Genomic DNA, 23,970 nt, shown 5'->3' on the forward strand with positions numbered 1-23,970 from the left:
CTGACAGTAGAGGGTGGTAGGGACAGCAATGAAATGAAAAGACCCCAAGAGTCAGGATTTTTATGTTCTGCTTCCAGCTGTGTCACCAGTTCGCTCATGTAAATATGTCACCTCGCTGGGATTCTGTTCATCTCTAACCTAGAAGAGGTGGATTGGATGTTCTCAAGTTCTCTTCCAGTGGTACAATTCCCTACTCAATGCAGGACTTTTTTCATAGCTTTATTGAGGTAAAATTGAAGTATAATAAAATGCACATATTATATTTGAAGTATGCAATTTGATCAGTGTGCAACCAGTACAATGTATGCAACCAGTACAATCAATATAAAAAAGCACTTCCATTACTTTTTAAAAATTTGAAATCCTACAGACTGTGTTTCTTGCATGATTTATGTATGACATTAGAAACCAATCACCTTAAGACATATAGAACCCCACCCCCACATGTCAACTATTTCAAAATTAAGTGGCACACTTATGGGCTGGGGATATAGCTCAGTTGGTAGAGTGCTTGCCTTGCATGCACAAGGCCCCGAGTTCTAATCCCCAGCACTACACACATACACACACGCACACACACACACACACACATACACACAAAGTCAAAATTAGATGGCACACTTATAAATATCTCTCAGGTCAAGGAAGAAAAGTAAATAAAAAGTGCTTTGAACTAAGTGACAATAAAAGCTTAAAATATCAGAATATCTGGGATAAAACAGTATACAGATGAACATTTATAACAAAGTACTTGTATCAGAAAGAAGCTAGATTAACAATCAAATTATTATCAAATGAGATGGTAGGAAGGAAAAAAGAGTAGGAGCAGAAATATATGAAATAGAGAAGAAATAAAACAGCCAAATGTTGATAAAAATCAATCAAGTCTAATCAAGGAAAAGACAAGAACACAAAAATTAGCATCAATGGAAAAGGAACTATCAAAATAACCCTTCATATGCTGACAATATACTAAGTAGGTGACTACAATTGCATGCCAATATATATAATTGCTTATATAGTGTGGTCTATATTAGAGAAGGATTCATTGCTTCAATGCAGGATGTAAAATAGAGTAAAAAAGAGAAATGAGCTAGGAAATTTAATTTTTTTAAAAGAAGGTAGAAAGTTGACTGTAATCCCAGCATCTTGGGAGGCTGAGGCAGGAAGATCACAAGTTTGAGGCCAGCCTCAGCAACTATTGACACCCTGTCTTAGAGTAAAAAAAATAATATTGAAAAAGGGCTGGGGGTGTGGCTCGGTGTTGGAGTGCTTCTGGGTTGATGTGCAGTACCACTTGCATCTAAGCAGGCATACATAAATAAATAAAGTAGAGGTGGAAACTGAAAAGAAACTCAACAGTGTAGTTTACGGTCAGTATTATCACGGAAAGGCAGATGACTGGGGAAGGGCTTCAGGTGTGAAGCTTAGAGAGACTGTGGGTGACATCCATCCGAGACCAGCTCAGGTATTCTGCTCTCTGTCGGATGACCTGTTCTTTGCCTTCATCTCTTTTCCAGTTGCTGTGTGATGTGGCAAGTGAGGAGACAATGAAAGCGACGTAAAGCAGCTCTACTCTGAAGAGAAGGAAAGACACAGCCCCCACCAAGGTCTGGCCAAGAAGCTGGCGGAAGGGCCCCCCGGGAGGAGACTCTGCTAAGAAGCCAGGTAGCTATGGGCTGGGGCGGGAGCTGGAGGGGGCAGGAGGCTGAGGAGGTGTTGGAGAGAGCCACCAGGGGTGTTCTGTGCGCCAGGGACAGAGACCTGCAAACAAGTCAGGGTCAAATGGATGCTGGATGGTACCAGTGCCCAGAGTCATATTGCTGGAGGGAGCCAACTTATATGGCAGGGGTGATCCTGGCTCCAGCGAACATAATTTCCATCTCTACGTGCTGATACATGAACTCAATGACAGTGTTAGTGTCAATGAATTGGAATATGTGTGTGTGTGTGGGGGCGGTGTATGTGTGTGTGAGTAGTGAGAAAGTTGAATGTGAGTTCCTCTCTTTTTAGCAATCTCAACTCATTCTCTTCTGTCCTGGGCACCTTCTTATAGTGTAAAGAATCATGAATGGTGGGGTCAGTGTCTGGCCAGTGGTGCATAGGGTTAGGCTCAAGTGCATGAGAAAATTCACTGTTTGGAACTGGGGATGTAGCTCAGTGGTTGAGCGCTTGTCTACCATGTGCAAGGTCTTGGGTTCAATTCCCAACACTGGAAAGAAAAAAAAAAAAGAATTTATGATCTGAATGATAATGTGGCTGGAAGTGAGTTCAGAAACATTGGGTGCCATTTTTAGAAAAGTTGCCCAGCTGGATTATGATTTTTGGATTAAATTCCTTGCAAGCATTTTAGCTTGCTTTCTACTTAACCCCTTTCATTTTCTAAATGATGATGATCTCCTGTAAGTTGATCTGTACAGCTGAACCTGTTCTTGTGCACAGTATCTTCCTAATCCTGGGTATGAGCATCTGAGCAAGGGCACAGTCGCCCTCTGAGTGAAGCATTGTCACTTGAAAGGTGCGGGGGCAGCACTCTCTCTCAGCTCTGCGACATCTGTTTTCCAGAAAGTCCATGGGGGCAGAAAGGGCCTCACAGAGACCTGAAGGACAGTGTGAAGTGGTGACAATTGGCAGCATGCCGCAGCCTCCCTAGAGAGGGGGAACTGTGATATCAAACCCCAAAATCAAAACCAACAATTTTTGGGGGTGATAGAAAAGGTTGCTCCAGCTCTATGACTCTATGATCTTCAATCCTAATGCTTTGACTTAACTGTTCTTTTCCTTCAAAGTACTGATTTAGTTGGAAAAATATATATGTGTGTGTGTGTGTGTGTGTGTGTGTGTGTGTGTGTGTGTGTTTAATGATTAACAGGAGAATTGTTGCCTTTTTTAAAAGTCAGTGAAGCAATTAAAGGAGCAGGAGTGTACTCTCTGGATGCGGGCAAGTTTGGTCTCAGGTTTTGGAGAAGAGTGGGTTGGGCTAGATCTTCCTTCCTCACAAGTCACGGGAACTCCTTTTTGGGGCCGGGATGTGTTTGGTTCTTGTTTTTCCTCTTTTCCCTCTTCCTTCCCTCTGGAGATCGTGTGCTGAGTGTGGGAGGTTTCCTTTGTTTTGGAGACACTGGATTGCAGCGGGCGACACTTGTCCTGTCCCTACTTTCTGAGTTGGTGATGCAGGAAACGTGGCCCGCGCGAAATTGAGCCAAGGCAGGAAGCAGAGGGCATCTTTGCAGGGTGCCAAGGGAGGGTCTCAGATGTCTGTAATGGGCAAGGAGGAGTGGGGGTTCCTGTTTTCTACCAGGAAAATGAAATCCACGGATCTTTCCGGATCATCCGCAGTCTCTCTCTTCCTCTGAATGAAACCCTCAAATCCTCCTGCGATGCTTCATTTTCTCTTCAGCCACTGCCCTCCCCGCCTCTTTCTCTGCAGCCTGATATTTTGAGAGAGTGGTCTGTCCTCGATTCCTGCACCTATCTTTTCCTCAGCGGCACTGACTCCCTGACTCCTGGCTTCTTTGAATTCTGTCCCCTTCACTCCATTGAAGTAGGTCCACTGGTCTCCAGTCACCTCCAGATGCTCCGAGTCCTCTTCAGGACCATCCATGACTCCTTCCTTCCCTTCTCCTCCCTCCCTCTCTCCCTCCCTTTCCTTCTTTCTTATGGTGCTGGGGGTGGGACCCAGGGCCTGGGACATGGCAGGCAGCTGCTTGACCTCGGAGCTGCACCCCAGCCTCACTCTGTGGCTCTCGAGACTCTTCTCCTGAGTTCTCATTCCGATTAGCCTCCTTTCTCTGCGTCTTCTGTCTTCTCTCTGCAGTCCTGAACCTCGGAGTTCCCTGTGCTCAGCTGGACTCCCATCACTTCCCCGCTTCTCATAGGTTGAATCGTGCCCTGTCCCCCAAATTCCTATGCTGAAGTCTTAACCTGCAGTATCTCAGAATGTGAACTTATCTAGAGACAGGGTCTTCGCATAAGAAATGAGTCAGATGAGTTCATTCTATAATAGGGTGCTCCCTAATCCAGTAGGACTGTGTCCTTATAAAGAGGCGGGATTTGGACTCAGGGACTCACATCTGAAGGTCAGGCAGAGACTGGAGTGAGGTTTCCACAAATCAAGGAGTACCAAAGATTGTCGCAAGCCACCAGGGGTCAGGCAAGAACATGGAACAGATCCTTCCTCACTGTCCATGGGAGAAACTAACCCATCAACACCTCCTCTTCAGACTCCAGCCATCCAAAGTATGAGCCAGTACATTTCTGCTTTCTAAGCCACCGGTCTCTAGTATGCCAGGGCCGCTCTGTACACTAATACCCCCTCCACTCTCTCCTCGGGCTAGTGGTTCTCCAGTTTGGCTTCATGGCCCTTTATCCTGTTAAAAATCTGAGGTCAAGGCAAAGATGGCCTCTCACTCTTCTCCTTTTCAAGATCATACGGGAAGTCCTGGCCAATTCCCTCAGACCAGAAAACGAAAGAAGAAATTAAACTACCTTTGTTTACATAGATTACTTCTCTTTATAGAGGATCTGAAAGAATCAACAGACACACACACACACACACACACACACACACACACACCCTCCTGGAATGATAAATTTTTATATAGAAAATCCTTTTCCCCATCCCTGGGTACATGGCTCCCCAGAAGCAGTTTCTTCCAGCTGCCAAGGCCCCCAGCACACCTTCACTGTCCTTTCTCAACTCCCCCCTGCTCTGGGTCACAGTTTAGTTTGCAGAGACCTTGGTCACCTTTCTCTTCCATAGGGTATTGCCTTGGTCCGTGACATTGATGACATCATGCCCACTGGACCTGGTGAGCAAGAAATAGCACCTAGTGTAGACCAACTGATAAGGCATTTGCATATTGGAGAGCAGGAAATAAATCAAAGTAAAGTTTAGGGGCCTTCTACCGCTGTGAAATTTCTGGGGGTCCAGTGGTATAGGGCATGTGGAGCTGAGGCGAAGGGCAAGTTGTATGTGACCCCTCACGGTGATTGGTGAGGCTTTTGGAATTCTGGAGGCAAAATCGTCCTCATTTGGGAGTGTTGCTCCGTTGATTTACCATTTGGTAAACGTTAGTCTTGAGTGGGGCCTGGAGTAGGAACAGGCTCTATGACAGGCCCACACTGCTGTGCAGGCTGGTGCACCACTCGGGTGGCATTAGCCAGATTAGCAGCAGACAGGGATGCCACCTGAAGCCTTTGGCAGGTCCCCACTAGGTGAGTAGCAGGATGGGCCCTTAGGACTTGGGAGCAAGGCTCTGCCATTATCCACAAGCCAACTACTTTCCTTTTGAGAAGAAACTCTTGGCCTGTTACTAGGCCTCAGCAGAGGCTGAAGTTTGACCATGGTCCACCAAGTGGCCTGGAATGAAGCTGCCTGCTCCATGTAATGACCTGAGTATGACGTGACTCGCTGAACCATGAAGTTGGGCAGGCACCGCCACGTCCGTCACCAAACAGAAGTGGTGAAGACTGGTATGAGAGGCCCTGAAGGCACAAGGACACAAGGCAGTGTCCCAAATGCCCCTGGCCCTCACTCCTACAATGCTGTCTCCCCCCTCTCAGCCTGTGGCCTCGCAGGGGGGGGTCCCCTGTGATCAGCTGACAGAGGAAGGGAATAACCTAGACTGGTTTACAGACGGTTCTGCACAACATGCAGACATCACCAGAAGGGGACGGCTGCAGTGCTACAGCCTCTCTCTGGGACATACTTGAAGGACATTAGTGAAGGGAAATCTCGAAGGGCTGAACTTGGAGCAGTGTCTCTGGTCCGTACTTTGCGTGAAAGGACAAATGGCCAGAGGTGTGACTTTATCCTCTGGCAGGTTTGGCTGCATAATCCAGGAGTCAGAAGGAGCATGATTTAAAAATTGGTGACAAAGAAATATGGGGAAGGGGTGTGTGGCTAGGCCTCTCTGAATGGGCAAGAAGCATGAAAATATTAACATCCCATCTGACTGCTCACCAAAAGGTGACCTCAGTGCAGGTGGATTTTAATGATAAAATGGTAGGATGACCAGTCAGCTCTGTCCCCAGCCACTCTCATGAACAGAGTGACCATGGCGGCAGGGATGGACTCAGCAACATTGACTTTCAGTCTCTAGGCCAGGCTGGGTATGACCACTGCTGAGTGCCCATCTGCCACAGCAGAGGCCAGCACTGAGCTCTGGTATGGCGGCATTTTCCAGGATGATCAGCCAGCTCCCTGGTGACAGCTTGATTACATTGGACTACATCCATCATGGAAGGGAAGAATTGTGTCCTTATTGGAAGAGACGCTTATGCTTGATATGGGTTTGTCTTCTCTGCATATAATGCTTCTGCCAAAACTACCATCTGTGGACTGGTAGAAAGCCTTGTCTACTGTTGTGGTATTTCACACAGCATTTTTATGTTGTTTTGTTTGTTTGTGGTGCTAAGATTCAACGCAGGGCCTCATCTCTGCTAGGCAAGCACGATACCACTGAGCTTCCGCTCCAACCAGCATCGCATCTGAGCAAGGGGCTCGCTTCACACCGTGTGCTCACTTCACACCACGGGCTCGCTTCACACCATGGGCTTGCTTCACACCCTGGGCTCCTGCTCACGCAGTTCCCCGTCTTCCCCTGCTCCACTGTCCTGAAGCAGCTGGCTCAGTAGAACAGTGGAGTGGCCTTTTAGAGACTCAGTTACAGCTCCAGTTGGACCTCACAGGGTGGAAGCAAGGTTCTCCAGGGGTTGAGTATGTTCTGACCAGCATCCCATACATATTGCCCTTTCCCCCACAGCCAGGGCCCACAAGTTCAGGAGCCAAGGGTGGAGATGGGAGCAGCACTATTCTATATTACTTCTAGTGATCCACTAGCAAAAATCCCCCTCTTGGTCTTGTGACGCTGTGCTCCGCTGGCTTTGAGGTTTTAGTTCCAGAAAGAAGAATACTTCCGCTGGAGGACACCACGATGATTCCGTTGAACTGGAAGTTAAGCCTGACACATAACCAATTTAGGGTCCTCATGGGAGTTGACAGGCCAATAAGAGAGATGCAGTGTTGACCAGGGACCACTGTTCCACAGCGAAAGTAAAGAAGGTAGGTCTGGAATACAGGAGGTCACTCAGGGTGTCTTTCAACCTTACCATGCCCTGAGACTAAAGCTGATGGGAAACCATGACAGCCCCCTGCAGACAGGGCCACTAATGGGCCACACACTTCAGGAATACACCAGGTAAAGAACCATGAGCAGCCGAGTGCTTTCTGAAGACAAGAGGAATACAAAGCACATACTAGAAGAGAACACTGTGATTGTCATGAATATTCTCTCCTTATTTTCTTATGAATAAATTTGCATATATATACACACACATATATTAAGCAAGGGTCTTTGTTTTCTTTCCTCTTCTATTCCCTGGTCATGCGACATTTTTATCTCAGTATTTAAATATCTTTAACTTTATATTATGGTGTTTAAGTTACAGAATGCAAGGAAAAGAGTAAACACCACTCAAGGAGTTCACCTCCTCTTTCAGGAAAGGCTCAGTGCATTTTTAGTTATATCATACTGGGCAGAATCATGACCCTGGTGCTGGGGGTTGAACCCAGGGCCTCATGCATGCTAAGTGCACGCTCTACCAATGAGCTGCACCCCGGCTCCCCAGCCACTGTTTTATATAGACATCAACTATGGCTTAACAAGATGTGTTTGGGTGCCAAGCTGTACTTGTGATGATTAATTTTATGTGTTGACTAGGCTAAGGAATGTCCATATAGCTGGTAAAGCATTATTTCTGGATGCATCTGTGGGGCTGTTCTGGAAGAGATTAGCATCTGCTCCAGTAGACTAGGAGAGACTAGGCCTGCCCAAAGCTGGAGGAAAACGTCCAGTCCACAGAAAGCTGGAGGAAGAGGCATTTGCTTCCTGACTCAACTGAGACATCTTCCCCTGCCTCTGGCCATCAGACAGATCTCCTGGGTTCAAGCTTGCAGATCTGGCACTCTCAGCCTTCCTCATCGTGTGAACCAATTCCCTTAAGAAAGTGTGTGTGTGTGTGTGTGTGTGTGTGTGTCCCTGTTGGTCCTGTTTCTCAGAAGAAGCCTAATTAATACAATTACCATCTGTATATCCTGTTGGGTAAAATGTCTCTGTGTCTTGGGCCCATTTTCTGGTTGGATTGTTTGATTTTCTTTTACTGATGAAGTTTGAGAACTCCATAAATGCTAGTTGAGTTCTTTATCAGACATGTGGCTTGCAAATATTTTGTTCCAATCTTTTGCTTGTCCGTCCATCCTCTTAAAGAATTTTTTCATCCTCTAAATAGCCAAAGGATTTTTTTAACTATGTATATATATATATAATGTATGTTAATATATCAGCATATGTATTTATATAAAGATAAATATGCATTTATGAAGTATAAACATATACAAATGTAAATATAAGTGTGTGTATAAAAAAATATATATATATTTTATACACACACTTATATAAATATATATATTGCTATATATTTATAACTATATATATATATATATTGTATATAAGACCCTTGCTTAATATATGTGTGTATATATATGCAAATTTATTCATAAGAAAATATAAATAACAATATATATATTGTTTTTTGTGGGGCTGCTGCTGGGCAGGAGCTCTGCCTCTGAGCCGCGCCCCCAGTCCTTCGTCAGTGTGTTGTTTTCATGGATTGTACTTTGGGTGTCATGTCTAAGAACGCTTTACCAGCCCTCTGTTCCGAAATGTTCTACTTCATTCCTTCTAAAAGTTATACATTTAAAATTGATCTAACGTCATTGATTTTGAATTGATTTTCAGTTCATGCTTCCCTGGCCGGCAGAGTTCACAGAGGGGAGAGGCTCCCCAGCCCTGAGATTCCTTTTGCAGTTCTTAGCTCTCATCTTGCTGATCTGCTTTGTGAATCCTGAGTTCCGTCTTCAGGACTTTGTCCAGTTCAATCCAGACTTGTAGGCAGATCTGCTCTGACAGATTAGTGGGTGTGGCCAAGCTCGGTTTCTCAAGAAACCCAAACTGTTGTGGGGCTGCTGCTGTTGTTCTCTTTTTTTTTCTGGGAATTGAACCCAGGGGCACTTTACCACTGAGCTATATCCCCAGCCATTTTATTTATTTACTTTTGAGACATGGTCTTGCTAAGTTGCTTAGGGCTGCACCAAGTTGCTGAGGCTTACTTTGAACTTGCTATCCTCCTGCCTCAGCCTCTAGAGTCGTTGGAATTACAGATGTGTGACACTGTACAGGCCCAAACCATTCCTTTCTTACAGGGCCTGGGAGTAGACCACCTGCTTCCGCAGAGACCCCAGTCTGCACTGTGCCAGGGTTAAGATGGCCACAACTGCCCAGCTGTCCCCACCCAGCTCTTCCCTGCTGTCCCCCCAACTCAAGTTAGATTTTTCAGTGTTCTCAAAAGCAGTAGTGTCAATCAATGATCATGTACAGAAAACACCCAAGGGGTTTAAAAAAAATGAAAAACTCAACAACCTAGGAGATTTGAATTCTGATGGGATATTTGTTATTAAGGAATTCTTGCTGAATTTTAGGAGTGTCCAGGACGTGTGTGTGTGTGTGTGTGTGTGTGTGTGTTCTATGAAAAAATCCTTATCTTTTAGAGATATATGCTGACATATTTTGAGGCAAGCACTCTACCAACTGAGCTGTATCCTCAGCCTAAAATCTAAGTTATGGTTCTATTTTTTTTATATAATTTTATTTATGTATTTTTATGTGGTGCTGAAGATTGAACCCAGTGCCTCACATGCGCTAGGCAAGTGCTCTACCACTGAGCTACAGCCCCAGGCCCCCCTTCCTTTTTTTTTTTTTTTGTGGTGCTGAGGAGTGACCCCAGGGCCTTGTGCGTGCACTCTACCAACTGAGCCATATCCCCCACCCTCACATTTTGGAAGAAATACATGATGTATGTAATTTGCTTCAAAGTAATGGGGAAGGTGAGGAAGTGGGCAGGCACAGATGACACAAACTTCAACAGTTACTGGAGCCATGTGTCCATGGGGGGATATTCTCTGTACTCTTATAGCCAAAGCTCTGTCCTTGTCCCTGATGCCAATCCAATAACAAGGACACGGTTCTGAGAACAAGGAGAAAGGTTTATTGCTTTGCTGCCAAAGGAGAAACCCAGGGGCCTCCTATCCCAAAGGCTGTGGGTTTGCCCATCAGCAGGAACGGGGGTCTTTCAAAGAGGTGATTCAGAGAAAGTGAGATTAGGGAGGAGAGATGAGGGAAAAGAAGATCAGAGAGGTCAGGATGGAGAAGGTTGGGACAAAGAAAAAACCTCTAAGTTCCAGAGCCACAAGGGCTGCCGTCAAAGCATCAAGAGAAGCCCTGGTACATTCTTGCAGGTATTGACATTTCCCCCACCTCAAAAAGTAAAAGAACGCTTTACCAGCCCCCTTCAACTTGGGGTTCATTTATGGGTGAGCACATGCAGGGGCTCTGTGTACACCTGGGAAGCTGCTCTGGAAGGTTCCTTCAGGTCAGTGCAGCGTCTGGTGCGGAGGAGCCTCTGAGCCCAGAGAAAGTGGCTCCGAGGGTCTCACTCTGGCCCTCACCTTCTCTGCCAAGGAAACAGGAATGCCGTGGTTCTCCTGAGGAAAGGGTGGATATCACGTGCAGCCTGTCTCTCTACCCGGGCCATTTCAGACGCTGGGCACCTGTAAGTATTCCTCTGATTTTTTTTTTTTTTTCCTTTGAAAGTACATAGAATGTTTTGGAAAACAGCTAATAGGACGGTGGGTCATAGTCTTTTTTAAAGCCACTTTTTAGTATTATTTCATGCCTACGGTTTTTCTTTCTTTCTGTGGTGCTGGGGATGTAGCCCCGGGCTCTGCTCACGCTAGGCAAGCGCTCTGTCACCCAGCCACACCCCAGCCCTGGACCTTACAATTTCTAGGGCCCTTGTAGGTCCCCTAGAAACTTTGTCCCTAACCCTCAGCTGGCTGAAGGCAAGTCACCCTCATCAGAAAACAGTGTTCTGCTTCCTGGTGGGGACTCAAAGTCACTGCAGAGGGCACAGTGGGGGTGGGGGTGAGCCGGTGGGGCAGGTTTGTCCTCACCCGCAGCAGTGTTGATACAATAGAACCGCCTCCGGAGGAGCAGCCAGGAGGGGTGCTCCCACTTGGGCCCTGGGCCACTGGCAAGCCACACCCGCGGAGGAGGCCCAGGCTGGCTGGGGCTGCTGGGGGTCCCTTCCCTGAGCACTGGGTGGAACTCTCTCCCCTGAGAACTTGGGTAAGCACAGGGCCTTTCTCTGGGCTTTTGGTCTGTATGAAGCTACGGTCTCGTGTCTCTTTCTGTGAACACATTGCCTTAGTTATAGAAAGGACAGTGGGGAAACTTTTGACTCATCTTGGTGTCAAAAGGAAAAACAGGACCCGACTCCGCGCTTCCAGAGGTCGGGGAAGTTTATTCTCGATTCCATAGATGGAGAAATGGTTTTGAAGCAGATGCTCGGTGGTCAATATTGAGCTAGATGGTGCTAGAGTAGAAAAACACGGAATCATTCTAGCCTCATGACTTTTTTAGGAGAATATAGAAATTTGTTAAACAAGTAATTGCGAATGTCTGTGACTCTGGCAGTATAGGGGAGGAAGCTTGGGTCACTGGGGGTCAGTGATGGTCAGGGAAGGCTGGGTCACTGGGGGTCAGGTGGTGGTCAGGGAGAGGATACTTATTAGACTGGAGGAATGACAGGTTTGTGGGGGAGGTGGGGATGAAAGATGAAGAGAAAGAGATGGAAGTTCCAAACCCAGGGGGAAAGCGTAAGCAAAGGCCCTGGGGTAGGTGAGAGCTCAGAACTACATGCAGGAGTCTGGGGAGCAGTGTGAAGACAAGTGAAGCTGGAGAAGACAGAGACAAGACCCACAGCCTTTTCCTGGCCAGCTCTGGGCTTTAGTCTTTATCATGACAGAAACAGATAGGCCAGGTATCTGGCAAGCTGTGAAGTGAAACTTCCAGAAGGTGACAGCGTAGGGCCTCCAGGGGGAGTTCCAAGGGAAGAGCCACAGCCCCTCCCTGTCCCCACCCCTTGCTTTCTTTTACTCCTTGGAGGGAATCTTCGCCTTCCTCCCAGCCCTGGGCCACGTCCTTCCTTGCTGTCTGCTCCAGCAAACACTAAAGGTGGGCCGGTCGACCCTTTGGCACTGACTTTGATGGTCTGGGGGGGAGGGGATATGTTCTAGAATCACAGACTGCCACACCCCACAGTTTGGAACCCGTCTGTCTGAGCACTGGGTGGCCTTGACACACCAGGGCTGGGTTACCTTGCTGCATATCTGCGCCAAGTCCAGGCTGCAGCCCTGGTGTGTCGAGGGGGCCAGCTGTTGGTGGCTCTTCTCCTGCTCAAGCTGTGGACTTTCCTCTCTGGCAGCAGGGAGCGGGTCTTATCACACGGCTTGCCTCGCTCGCCCTTATCTGAAATGCTTGGGAGGAAGTGTTTTGGATTTCAGATTTTTCAGTATTTGCATAAACATAATGAGAAATCTTGGGTCTGGGACCCAAATCTATATGCAAAATCCACCTGCTTTATAAACACCTCATACACACAGGCTGGAGGAATTCTTGAACTGTATTTTTGGAGCACCTGGGTTGTGACGGTGACCCGTGTTAAGAGGTCAGATGGGGACTTGTCATCTTGTGGTATCATGTCAGGGCTCAGAAAGTTTCCCATTTTGGAACAGTTTGACTTTGGGGCTGTTGAATTATGAGTGTTCAACCTGAGTTCATGTCTCCATGACTGTAACCCCCTTCAGGAGTGTGTCTCAGTCATTTTTTAAGCCAAAGGTGGTAATGTCCTTGTGACAGGATAGTGGAACGGATCTCACAGGTGGGTCCAAGAAACTCACGGGGCTTCGGGTGAACATCCTTCTTCCGTATGCGGGACGCAGACTTATTTAATTCCTGCTGAATCCGTGGGGTTCTGTTGTATTTAATCATCCCCCAAAGATGATATCTAGCATAGATTCATTTACTAGAAATTTTATTTATAATGGCATCAACATCCTTATTCATCTGTTTTTCCAAAGGTACTCAGGTTTGTTTGGATAAATAGCATGGAGATGTGGGGTCATGAGTATGAATGATACGAAATTCAATGGATCTTGACAACTTGCTCTCTGAGAAAGCTATAAAGAATTTACACTTACTGTAGGAAAGGCTGTGCTTTCTCACACTTTCCACAACTTGAGTCTTTAATCATATATACAGGATTGCATGTGTGTGTGTTATGGAATTTGAACCCAGAGCCTTGTGCAGGCTAGGCGAGTGCTCTACCCCTGAACTGCACACCCAGCCCTTGGTTTGTTTTTGCAGTGTGAGGACTGACCCAGGACCCTGCACATGCTAGACAAGCACTACAAGGAGCTCTATCTCCAGCCCCACCCTATCCACTCATCATATTTTTAAATCAGTGGCTAATTTGATAGAGGGTGAAAAGTTCTATCTTGTTTTTGTTTACCATCTTTAAATCAGGAGTGATTCTAGTTGGTTTCTAATTTTTAACTTAAAAAAATCATCCTAAGATTGTCACATATTCATTTCCTTAGATCTTTCTCTTTTTCTCCTGCAGACAGAAGCCAGGCCAAGATGGCGTCTGTGTTTCGAAGTGAGGAAATGTGTTTGTCACAGGTGTTTCTGCAGGTGGAGGCTGCCTACTGCTGTGTAGCTGAGCTCGGGGAGCTTGGATTGGTTCAGTTCAAAGATGTAGGTATTGCATTCTTTGGAGATAAGAGGAAGGTGGGAGGGAAGTAGATAAATCTTTCACCTCCCTAGTGAACAAAATGGGTTCTGCAGGAAGAGGAGCCTGGAGCTGGAATAGGTGGAATTCCACGGTCCTAGTTGTCCTGGTGGGGGATGTGACCACAGGGCAAGTCATTCATGATCCTGTTTTCTTCCTCCATGCCTGTCTTCTCTGTAGGAAGATTCTGAAGCTCTAATGCAAACCCGGATCACTGATGTGGGATGCCTTTGTATTTGATTTCCTGTGTAGCATCGTCAAACATGCCCATGCAATCTAGGGACAAAATATTCTGGAGTGCACAGCGTTGTTTGTCATACCCAGGACTGAGTTCCAGAGTGATACTCCAGGGATATAATGGCTTAAGTGACATTGGGTGTCACTTCCCAGGGGCACTTTATGTCCAAAGCTCTTTTTTGAATTGCATTTTGAAAATCAGTCTTTCTGATTTCCTCACCAAGATCAATGTCAAAGCTTAGCTTCTGCAGGGAAAGATCATGACCTTGGTTTTTGCTTTCCTACTTGCTAGCACAGGACCTGACTGGAGGCAGGTCTTCAGAAACACTTATTGGGGTGAGCCAAGGGTCACCACACAAGGGTTGGATTTTTATTGATGATTGTGAAACTTACATTGACTTGTGCAGTTTTCAAGGTCCATTCATATTTATGGCTTTATTGAAGATTCCCAGGCTTTTTTGGAGAGCAAATGCAGCTAAAAACAAGGCAACCTTGGTGTGGGAGGACTTTGTTTCTCTTAGAAATAGCAGGGTCAGAATGAGTGCCAATGATTGTGGGTGAAAATACCAAGGGTTGGTTTTCCTGTAACTCACCTGTCTTGCACATGGAGACACCTGTCCCCAAGATAACTCCAGCAACATTCTCCAACATGAAGAAGATAATGCAGGGCTGGGCTGTAGCTCAGTGGCAGAGCACTTGCCTAGCATGTGCAAGACACTGCGTTTGATCCTTAGCACCGCATAAAAATGAAACAAAATAAAGGCATGCTGTTCATCTACAACTACAATTTTTTTAAAAAAAGATAATGCAATAACAGAGGAATATGTTGGCAGTCGTGTGGCCTAATGTGTGCCCGCTGTCCCCCTTCCCCCTGTCCCTAGTTAAACGTGAACGTGAACAGCTTCCAAAGGAAATTTGTGAATGAAGTCCGAAGGTGTGAGTCATTGGAAAGAATCCTCCGTAAGCTACTTTCCTTACTGTCTAAACGGGGACTGGGAAGGAGGGAAATAGTTTGCACGACTAGTTAACAAATGTGTCCCTGTTTGTAATACTCTTTGGGGTGACTGTGGAGGCAGGAGGTTGGGGGAGGGCCCCTGGTGCTGGGGCAGGCCTTAGGGCAGCTGGCTGGAAGACACCTGTCCTGCTGGACCCTGTTGCTTAATTATGGGGACCCACTATCACCTTGTATTCTCTTCTGGGGTGTCATCCCTCAGGTTTTCTGGAAGATGAGATGCAAAATGAGATTACAGTCCAATTGCCGGAGAAATACCCGGAGACTCCTCTCCCTCGGGAAATGATTACACTGGAGGTAGGTTCTGCACTCTGCCGCTGCCCCCAGGGAAGGACAGTCACAGAGCCTGTCATTTTGGGAACTTTGAATGCCACTCATGGGTCCTTCACCTGGTTATAGAAGGTGAGAAAGCAGATTTCCGTGGTTGTCACTTTTCAGGGTGACTTCCCCAGGAAAATTGCAAATTTGGGGGCCACTCCTGCTGATGCAGGGGAGGGCTGTTTTCCTTTCTCAACACAACCCCAGAGAGGCTCACCTCGCAAGGAGCAGTGATCTGCTTTGTGGACATAGATTTTCAAAGGCAGCAGAGTCTTGTCTAGATGGTGCCTCCGAGCAGGCTGAATGTGGGCGAGGTGGCACGTCTGCTAGTCACCGGCCTGTGCAAAGCAGCTGGGGGACTGGGAACTTCTTCCTCCTCCTCCTCCTCTTTTTTTGTCGGTGCTGGTTCTTGAACCCAGGGCCTCACACGGGCTGGACTGGTGCTCTACCACTGAGTTGCACTCCAGCCCTGGAGAAAGGTTTTAACCAATCTGAACAGGACTTTCCCAGATCACCTCCAATTCCAGCCTAACCCCCCATCTTGGAATACCAGTCCCCTTCATTCAGCAGCCCCGTCTAGCTCTCACCCCAGCCCTTACCTCAGCCCCAGGCCTGTTCTTGTGATCTGGGAGACATCCTTCTGGTTTATGCATTGACACTGATTTCTGAGCCATCACAGAGGCCTCTAGTCTGACTGGTTTTCTTTTTTTCATTTTTGGTACGGGAATTGAACCCAGGGGTGCTTAATCACTTGAGCCACATCCCCAGCCCTTTCTTATATTTTCTTTAGAGACAGGGTCTCACTGAGTTGCGTAGGGCCTCACTAAGTTGCTGAAGCTGGCTTTGAACTCAAGATCTTCTTACCTCGGCCTCCCAAATCTCTGGGATTATAGGCGTGCACAACCATGGTTTTCTTAACTATTCCACTTTCCGCTGCCTACCCACCAGATTCTGTCCTGGAAGAGGTTGATCTCATCACTTCCCTGCTCAAGAAGGTGCTATGGCTCCCTTCGTGCCTGTGTCAGTCCTAGCCACCTCTGACCATGAAAAGCCTCGCCTCCTGGTCCTGTCTGCACCTTACCAGTCCTCCACCTTCGATGAACTTGTCCCGTGATTCTCTGCTCACCTTGTACCCATTTCTTAACTCCAAGCTGTTGATCATGCTGTGCCCCAGGCCCAGGGTGCCCTTCCCATGCACCGCCAACCCCTCTTCATCTCCTCCTCTTCTACAAAGCCTTCTCCAGCTTTGCCAAAGCATGAAAATTCCATTCTTTTAAGAACTTCTATTGGGCTTCTGATCAATATGACATCTCATGATCTTCTAATTCAGTGGTTCTCAAGTTTCTTGGTCTCAGGCATCTTTACACTCAACTCTGATTGAGGATTCTAATATTAACTAAATAATTAATGCAAATTATAGTTACTGATATTTACTGTATGAGGACCTAAAATAGGAAACAAGATAAAATTCATTTACCTAAAATCAATACCTTATCATTTATTAACATAGTTAAGATGAAAAATTAACTGCATTTTCCAAGATAAAAGCCTTTAGTGACAAGAGTGGCAATGTTTGCAGATTTCTTCTTCGATTCTTGACTTAATGATATGAGTTGATGTCTCACAAAATCTGTGGTGATGTGTGGTTTTAATTGATGTTTGTGAAGATGGTCCAGCCTTACACAGCCTGTGTTTTAGATAGGAGCTTGGAAAAGGGAGGAATGTTCCAATCATCTTTTCAAACAGTTGTGGCTGTTCTTCTATGCTGTTGTGCCGAAGCTTGATAAGCACAAGGACTTTCTTGATCTTGGTAAGCAGGTAGCAGGCGTTTTCAGTTGCAAATTGAGATGGCTGTGTTTTAGACAGGAGCTTGAGAAAAAACATCTGTCCAACTGAATTTAGTGTGAGCTGATTGGTTGAGCTCTCTTTTCTGTAAAAACTTCTCCAACTCTGCCCAGGCATGCAGATCTAAGTTTCACCATTTCAACTTTAAAATATTCCCTTTTGTCTGATATTAATGTGCTTTTCTGGGGGTTGGGGAAGAGGAGAGCTTACCTTACATGGATATCCTTTTTTATTGTTTACTTTTATCTTTTTGGTAAGGGTTTCCCTTGGGCGGATTTTTAAAAATCTGAAATGATAATGTCTTTTTAGGAGGTGACTTTAGTCTGTTTCCATTTATTGTGATTACCACTCCCTCCCTGCATTTGGCTTAAAACCCTTGGCTTGAAAGCTGTGGATTCACAGTTACATCTAACCTTTCAAGACAAGTTCCCAGGAGATTTTCCCATGGACATTCCAAGACTCATGTTTCATAACACTTTCTCAAAATCTGTTGCTACCTCACTTCCCATCCTTTGTGGTTTGTCAGACAGCTGACTGTTGAATAGCTTGACTGTAGTATGTGTTCGTATGGGTTCAGTTGTAATCATCCTTACTAAATACTGAATTGATCTACTATCATATTTATGAAATAGGTGTAGGTGTAAAGAATTTCAATCCAGCAGTCACCGAGCAACCATCACCCTGTGTACTAAGATGAAAGAAGTTCAGAGCGATACTCTGAAAGACTTCTGTGAGCCCGCCTTCCTGCTCCTCCCTTCCTTCTCTTGAAATAATCATTACACTGAATTTTGCATTTTCCTTTTCCTTGTTCCTCACAGTATTCTTTTTTCATGCTGGGGATCTAATGCAGAACCTTGTGAATGCTAGGCAAGCACTTTACCTCTGAGCTGTGTCCTCAGCTCTTTAAGTCTCTAAATAACATAATAACATATAGCCTAGTATTACACATTTAAAATTTTTACTCAAGTGGAACCATGTTGTTTATTCTTCTATAATTTGCTATTTTCTTTCATCATTTCAAGACTCCATATTATTTCTTTTTTAAAAATTAATTAATTTATTTATTCTAATTTGTTATACATGATAGAAGAATGCATTTTGATTCGTAGTACACAAATAGAGCACAATTTTTCATTTCTCTGGTTGTACATCAAGTAGAGTCACACCATTCATGTCTTCATACATGTACCTAGGGTAATGATGTTCATCTCATTCCACCCTCTTTCCTACCCCCATGCCCCTCCCTCCCCTTCCCTCCCCTTTGCCCTATCCAAAGTTCCTCCATTCCTCTCATGCTCCACCTGTCATCCCCATTATGGATCAGCATCCTCATAACAGAGAAAACGTTCCATCTTTGGATTTTTGGGATTGGCTTACTTCACTTAACATATTCTCCAACTCCATCCATTTACCTGCAAATTCCATGATTTTATTCTCTTTTAATGTTGAATAATATTCCATTGTGTATATACACCACAATTTCTTTATCCATTCATCTACTGAAGGGCATCTAGGTTGCTTCCACAGTTTAGTTATTGCAAATTGTGCTGCCATAAACATTGATGTGGCTGTGTCACTATGGTATGCTGTTTTTGAGTCCTTTGGGTCTAAACTGAGGAGTGGAGTAGCTGGGTCAAAGGGTGGTTCCATTCCAAGTTTTCTAAGGAATCTCCAAACTGCTTTCCAGATTGGTTGCACCAATTTGCAGTCCCACCAGCAATGTAAGAGTGTGCCTTTCCCCCCACAACCTTGCCAACACTTATTGTTGCTTCTATTCTTAATAACTGCCATCCTGGCTGAAATGAGATGAAATCTTAGAGTAGTTTTGATTTGCATTTCTCTAATTGCTAGAGATATTGGACATTTTTTCATATATTTGTTGATCGATTGTATATCTTCTTCAGAGAAATGTCTGTTCAGCTCCTCAGTCCATTTATTGATTGGATTTTTTTGGGTGTTAAGATTTTTGAGTTCTTTATATATTTCTAGAGATTAGTGCTCTATCTGATATGCGTGTGGTTAAAATTTGCTCCCATTCTGTAGGCTCTCTCTTTACCTCACTGATTGTTTCTTTTGCTGAGAAGAAGCTTTTTAGTTTGAATTCATCCCACACATTGATTCTTGATTTTATTTCTTGTGCTTTAGGAGTCTTGCTAAGGAAGTTAGGGCCTAATCCCACATGATGAAGATTTGGGTCTGTTTTTTCTTCTATTAGGCGTAGGGTCTCTGATGTCATTCCTAGGTCCTTGATCCACTTTGAGTTGAGTTTTGTGCATGGTGAGAGGGGTTTAGTTTCATTTTGCTGCATATGAATTTCCAGTTTTCCCAGCACCATTTGTTGAAGAGGCTCTCTTTTCTCCAATATATGTTTCTGGAAATATACATTTCTTGTCTAATATGAGATAACTGTATTTATTGCATTCCTGGGATGAACCCCACATTATTGTGGTGCACTATCTTTTTAATATGTTTTGTATTCGATTTGCCAGAATTTTATCGTAGAGATCTTTACCTCTTTCATTAAGTTGATTCCTCAATTTTTTTTTTTTTTTTGAGGCTATTGCAAATGGGGTAGTTCTCCTAATTTCTCTTTCAGGATTTGTCACTGATGTACAGAAATGCATTTGATTTATGGCTGTTGATTTTATATCCTGCACTTTGCTGAATTCATTTATTAGTTTTAGAAGTTTTCTGGTGGAATTTTTCAGATCCTCTAAGGATGCAATCATGTTGTCAACAAATAGCAATAGTTTGTGTTCTTTCTTTTTCTATTTATACCCCTTTACTTTCTTTCATCTGTCTAATTGCTCTGGCTAGAGTTTCAAAGACTATGTTAAATAGAAATGGTGCAGGAGGGCATCCCTGTCTTGTTCCAGTTTTTAAAGGGAATGTTTTCAGGTTTTCTCCCTTTAAAGTGATGTTGGCCTTGGGCTTAGCATAGATAGCTTACAGTGTTGAGATATGTTCCTGTTATCCTTAGTTTTTCGTGTTTTGAATATGAAGTTGTGCTGTATTTTGTCAAATGCTTTTTCTGCATCTATAGAGATGATTATATGATTCTTATCTTTAAGTCTATTGATGTGATGAATTACATTTATTGATTTCTGGATGTTGAACCAACCTTGCATCCCTGTGATGAACCCCACTTAATGGAGGTACACTATCATCTTAATATGTTTTTTATTTGATTTGCCAGAATTTTATTGAGAATTTTTGCATTTGTTCATTAGAGATATTGGTCTAAAGTTTTCTTTCCTTGATGTGTCTTTTTCTGGTTTTGGAATCAGGGGGGTGATATTGGCCTCATAGAATGAGTTTGGAAGGGTTCCCTCTTTTTCTATTTCATGGAATAATTTGAGGAGTTTAGGTATTGGTTCTTCTTTGAAGGTCTTATATAACTCAGCTGTGAATCCATCTGGTTCTGGGCTTTTCTTGATTGATAGGCTTTTGTTAAACCTCATTGCTTGAAATTGATCTGTCCAACTTGTGTATATCCTCCTGATTCAGTTTAGGTAAATCATATGATTCTAGACATTTGTCAATGCCTTCAATATTTCCTATTTTATTGGAGTACAAATTTTCAAAATAGTTTCTGATTATTTTCTACATTTCTGTAGTGTCCATCATGATATTTCCTTTTTCATCACAGATTTTAGTAGTTTGAGTTTTCTCTCTCCTTCTCTTCTTTAGCGTGGCTAAGGGTTTATCGATTTTATTTATTTTTTCAAAGAACCAACTTTTTGTTTTGTCAGTATTTTCAATTGTTTCTTTTGTTTCAATTTCATTGATTTCAGCTCTGATTTTAATTATTTCCTGTCTTCTATTGATTTTGGTGTTGATTTGTTCTTTTTCTAGGGCTTTGAGTTGTAATGTTGGGTCATTTATTTGTTGACTTTTTATTTTTTAATGAATAATCTTAATGCTATAAACTTTCCTCTTAGCACTGCCTTCATAGTTCCCTAGAGATCCATATTGTTTCTTATTTTTGAAATTAATCCAACTTCACTACTATAAAATATTTTCTTTGAAAATAATGTACTTTATCCATTGTGTTATTGATGGATAAATGGTCTTTCATATCTATATATTATTTGTTAAACCTCAGTATTACATTCACAAACTACACCAGATATAGAGTTGTTCTTATTGAGTTTTGAATTCCAATAGCTGTAATATTTCCAACAGTTCTTTTAATATTAAGATATTGTTGTTCTTTTGTTGTTGTTGTTATTGTTCTTAATAAGAACAACATTGTTGTTGTTTAATAAGGAATAAGAATTTCTTATTTATTTATTTAACCTGGGATTGAACACAGGGGCGCTTAACTATGCCACATCTCTAACCCTTTTTATATTTTATTTAGAGACAGGGTCTCACTGAGTTGCTTAAGGCCTCTCTAAGTTGCTGAGGCTGGCTTTGAACTCGTGATCCTCCTGCTTCAGCCTCTTGAGCTGTTGGGATTGTAGGCATGCTTCACTGCACCTGGCTATTAATTTTTTTAGTGAAATCAATATCTTCATTTATTTCTGAATATTCAAAAGAAAACACACACACACACACACACACACGCACCACACACACACACAAACACACACACGGATGTAGCTCAGTGACTGAACACTTTCCTACCATGCATAAGGCCCTGGGTTTAATTCCTAGCACCACCAGAAAAACAAAACAAACTTTAAAATCTTTTTTCATACTGCTCTATAAAAATGATTTCATGTCCTAGGATTTGGTGTTCTGATTTTGTTGGTGATTTATCTTAATATTAGATTTTATCACAAGCCTCATCTTTTTGTGTCCCCTTTTTGTAAAGAATTTTTTTTTTGCTTGTTACTGTCTCGTCGTCTGTGCCCACCTTTCTCTGTTTGCTTTTCCCACTTGCTTGTACCTGGCTCTCCAGATGCTCACTTGGAACAGGAGGTGGCTGGGAGGTGACACAAATTTTTCTTCCTATATTTAATCCATCATTACAGTGAATTTGGGGCAGAGGGAATTCTCAACATTAAACATGTAAATCCCCTCTGTCTTCCCTGTCTCGTGTTATAAAGGAGGGAAGGATGCCTGGCTTCCCCATGAAGGTGCCTCCGTCCCTGAACAGCGTCCTCCCTTCCTTCCCATTGATAAGGGAACCCTGGAGAGCGGGTGGACGGTTCCAGCTCAGGTTCTGCAAGAACAGAGAGTGTGTGGCTGGACAGGTCACCCAACTTCCAGCTGTGTTAGGGTGCACTGAACTCCTCTTTGGTTTCAGTTATCGGTGTGGGTAGAGTAGGAGTATCATAGCGCTTTCTGTCTGGCTTAACTTCTGTTTCCCTCCTGCATAGACTATTCTAGAAAAATTGGAAGGAGAATTGCAAGAAGCCAACCAGAACCAGCAGGCTTTGAAGAAAAGCTTCCTAGAACTGACAGAACTCAAATACCTCCTGAAGAAAACCCAGGACTTCTTTGAGGTCTTTTTTTTTTTTTTTTTTTTTTTGGTGGGGGTGGCGGTGTTCATTAAAGGGCCCATTTAATCAAAACCTCGAATTTTCTCAAAATTTAAAGCTGGCTGATTTGGAACATGAATAAAACTTCTGTTTCTGTCCTATGGCCAGATCATCAGTGAAGGGGAAGAGAATGTACCCAAAATGGCTCTGGCAGAAGGGAAAGTCAGAGCAGAAGGACAGTTAGTTTGGGTAGATTTGGGGTTTTCAGAGAGACCGGGGACGATTTTTGGTCTGGCAGGGAGCACTCTGCTGGTTTAATTCTGTTAATCATTTTGTGGAAAATTAAAACTCCTTTAAAAAAAAAAAAAAACCTTAAAATGTGAGTGCCTGTAAGATAGCAGTGCATTTCAATGACAGTGGTGCTTTGGATTTCAGACGGAAACCAATTTAGCCGAAGATTTCTTTATTGAAGACACTTCTGGTCTCCTGGAGTTGAGAACTGTGCCTGCATTCGTGGCTGGAAAGTTGGGGTCAGTGTAACTCTAGGTCCTGAGTCATGGGTTTCCTTGAGTGTGTGAGGGAATAAATGAAGGAACAAAGAGCCACTGGAATGGTCACTGCTGCCTCCATAAGCAGCAGACCCCAGGGCCATGGTGCCAGCGGCTGGGGTGGAGGTAGTGAGGGCTCTCTCTGTGTAATGGCCGTGCTCTTGTCCTTCAGCCCAGAGGGTGCCACGCATGGATAGCTCTTGTGGGGAAAGCCTGGGGATCAAGCCCAGAAAGCTCTCCTCAACTCTTCGTTGGGTTTGGCCCTGGGCTAGCGGGTATACGTTTTTTCTTTATTTTTAAATGACACTTGGGTAATGTGCATTTGGAGTTTGAGTTTTTAAATGTAACTTTAGAAATGATAGAGTTATCCAGTCAAGTCATTTCCAAGTAGTAGCACTGTGATGTGTGACATTGACAAAAATACATGGAGATTCAAAATGGGGGGACTTCAGGCTGGGGTTGTAGCTCAGTGTTAGAGAACTTGCCTAACACGTGTGAGGCACTGGGTTTGATTCTTAGCACTGCATATAAATAAATGAATAAAGTAAAGGTCCATCAACATCTAAAACAATATTTAAAAAAAAACAACAAAAAGCAAAATGGGGGGATTTCATTCAGTGTCTAAGTGAAATTGATGAATTTTAAGATATTCCTGAACATTGTGGGTTTGGGATTTCTAATATTTTATTCAACTAGTTATTGAGGGCCTGCTTTTTGAGGCACTAGGAATTGAACTTGAAGTGAAAGGGATAAATAATTACTGAAAACATTTGGAGCTGGGGGTGTAGCTTGGTGTACTTGTCTAACAGGCACAAGGCCTTGGGTTCCATCC

At 44.0% G+C, this 23,970-nt stretch overlaps 1 protein-coding gene across 1 annotated transcript in view; it reads left to right on the forward strand.

Annotated features, from left to right (window-relative positions):
* The first annotated feature begins 13,598 nt into the window (after window positions 1-13,598).
* Window positions 13,599-23,970, forward strand: part of Atp6v0a4 (ATPase H+ transporting V0 subunit a4) — a 44,853-nt gene continuing 34,481 nt past the window's right edge. The window contains exons 1-5 of the mRNA XM_076860221.2: window positions 13,599-13,715; window positions 14,868-14,946; window positions 15,201-15,295; window positions 22,489-22,614; window positions 23,026-23,120. Of these exons, the coding sequence (XP_076716336.2) occupies window positions 13,599-13,715; window positions 14,868-14,946; window positions 15,201-15,295; window positions 22,489-22,614; window positions 23,026-23,120 (512 nt within the window). The remainder of the gene's footprint in view (window positions 13,716-14,867; window positions 14,947-15,200; window positions 15,296-22,488; window positions 22,615-23,025; window positions 23,121-23,970) is intronic.

Source organism: Callospermophilus lateralis, chromosome 1 (assembly GCF_048772815.1).
Source record: "Callospermophilus lateralis isolate mCalLat2 chromosome 1, mCalLat2.hap1, whole genome shotgun sequence".
In the NCBI taxonomy this organism is placed as follows: Eukaryota; Metazoa; Chordata; class Mammalia; order Rodentia; family Sciuridae; genus Callospermophilus; species Callospermophilus lateralis.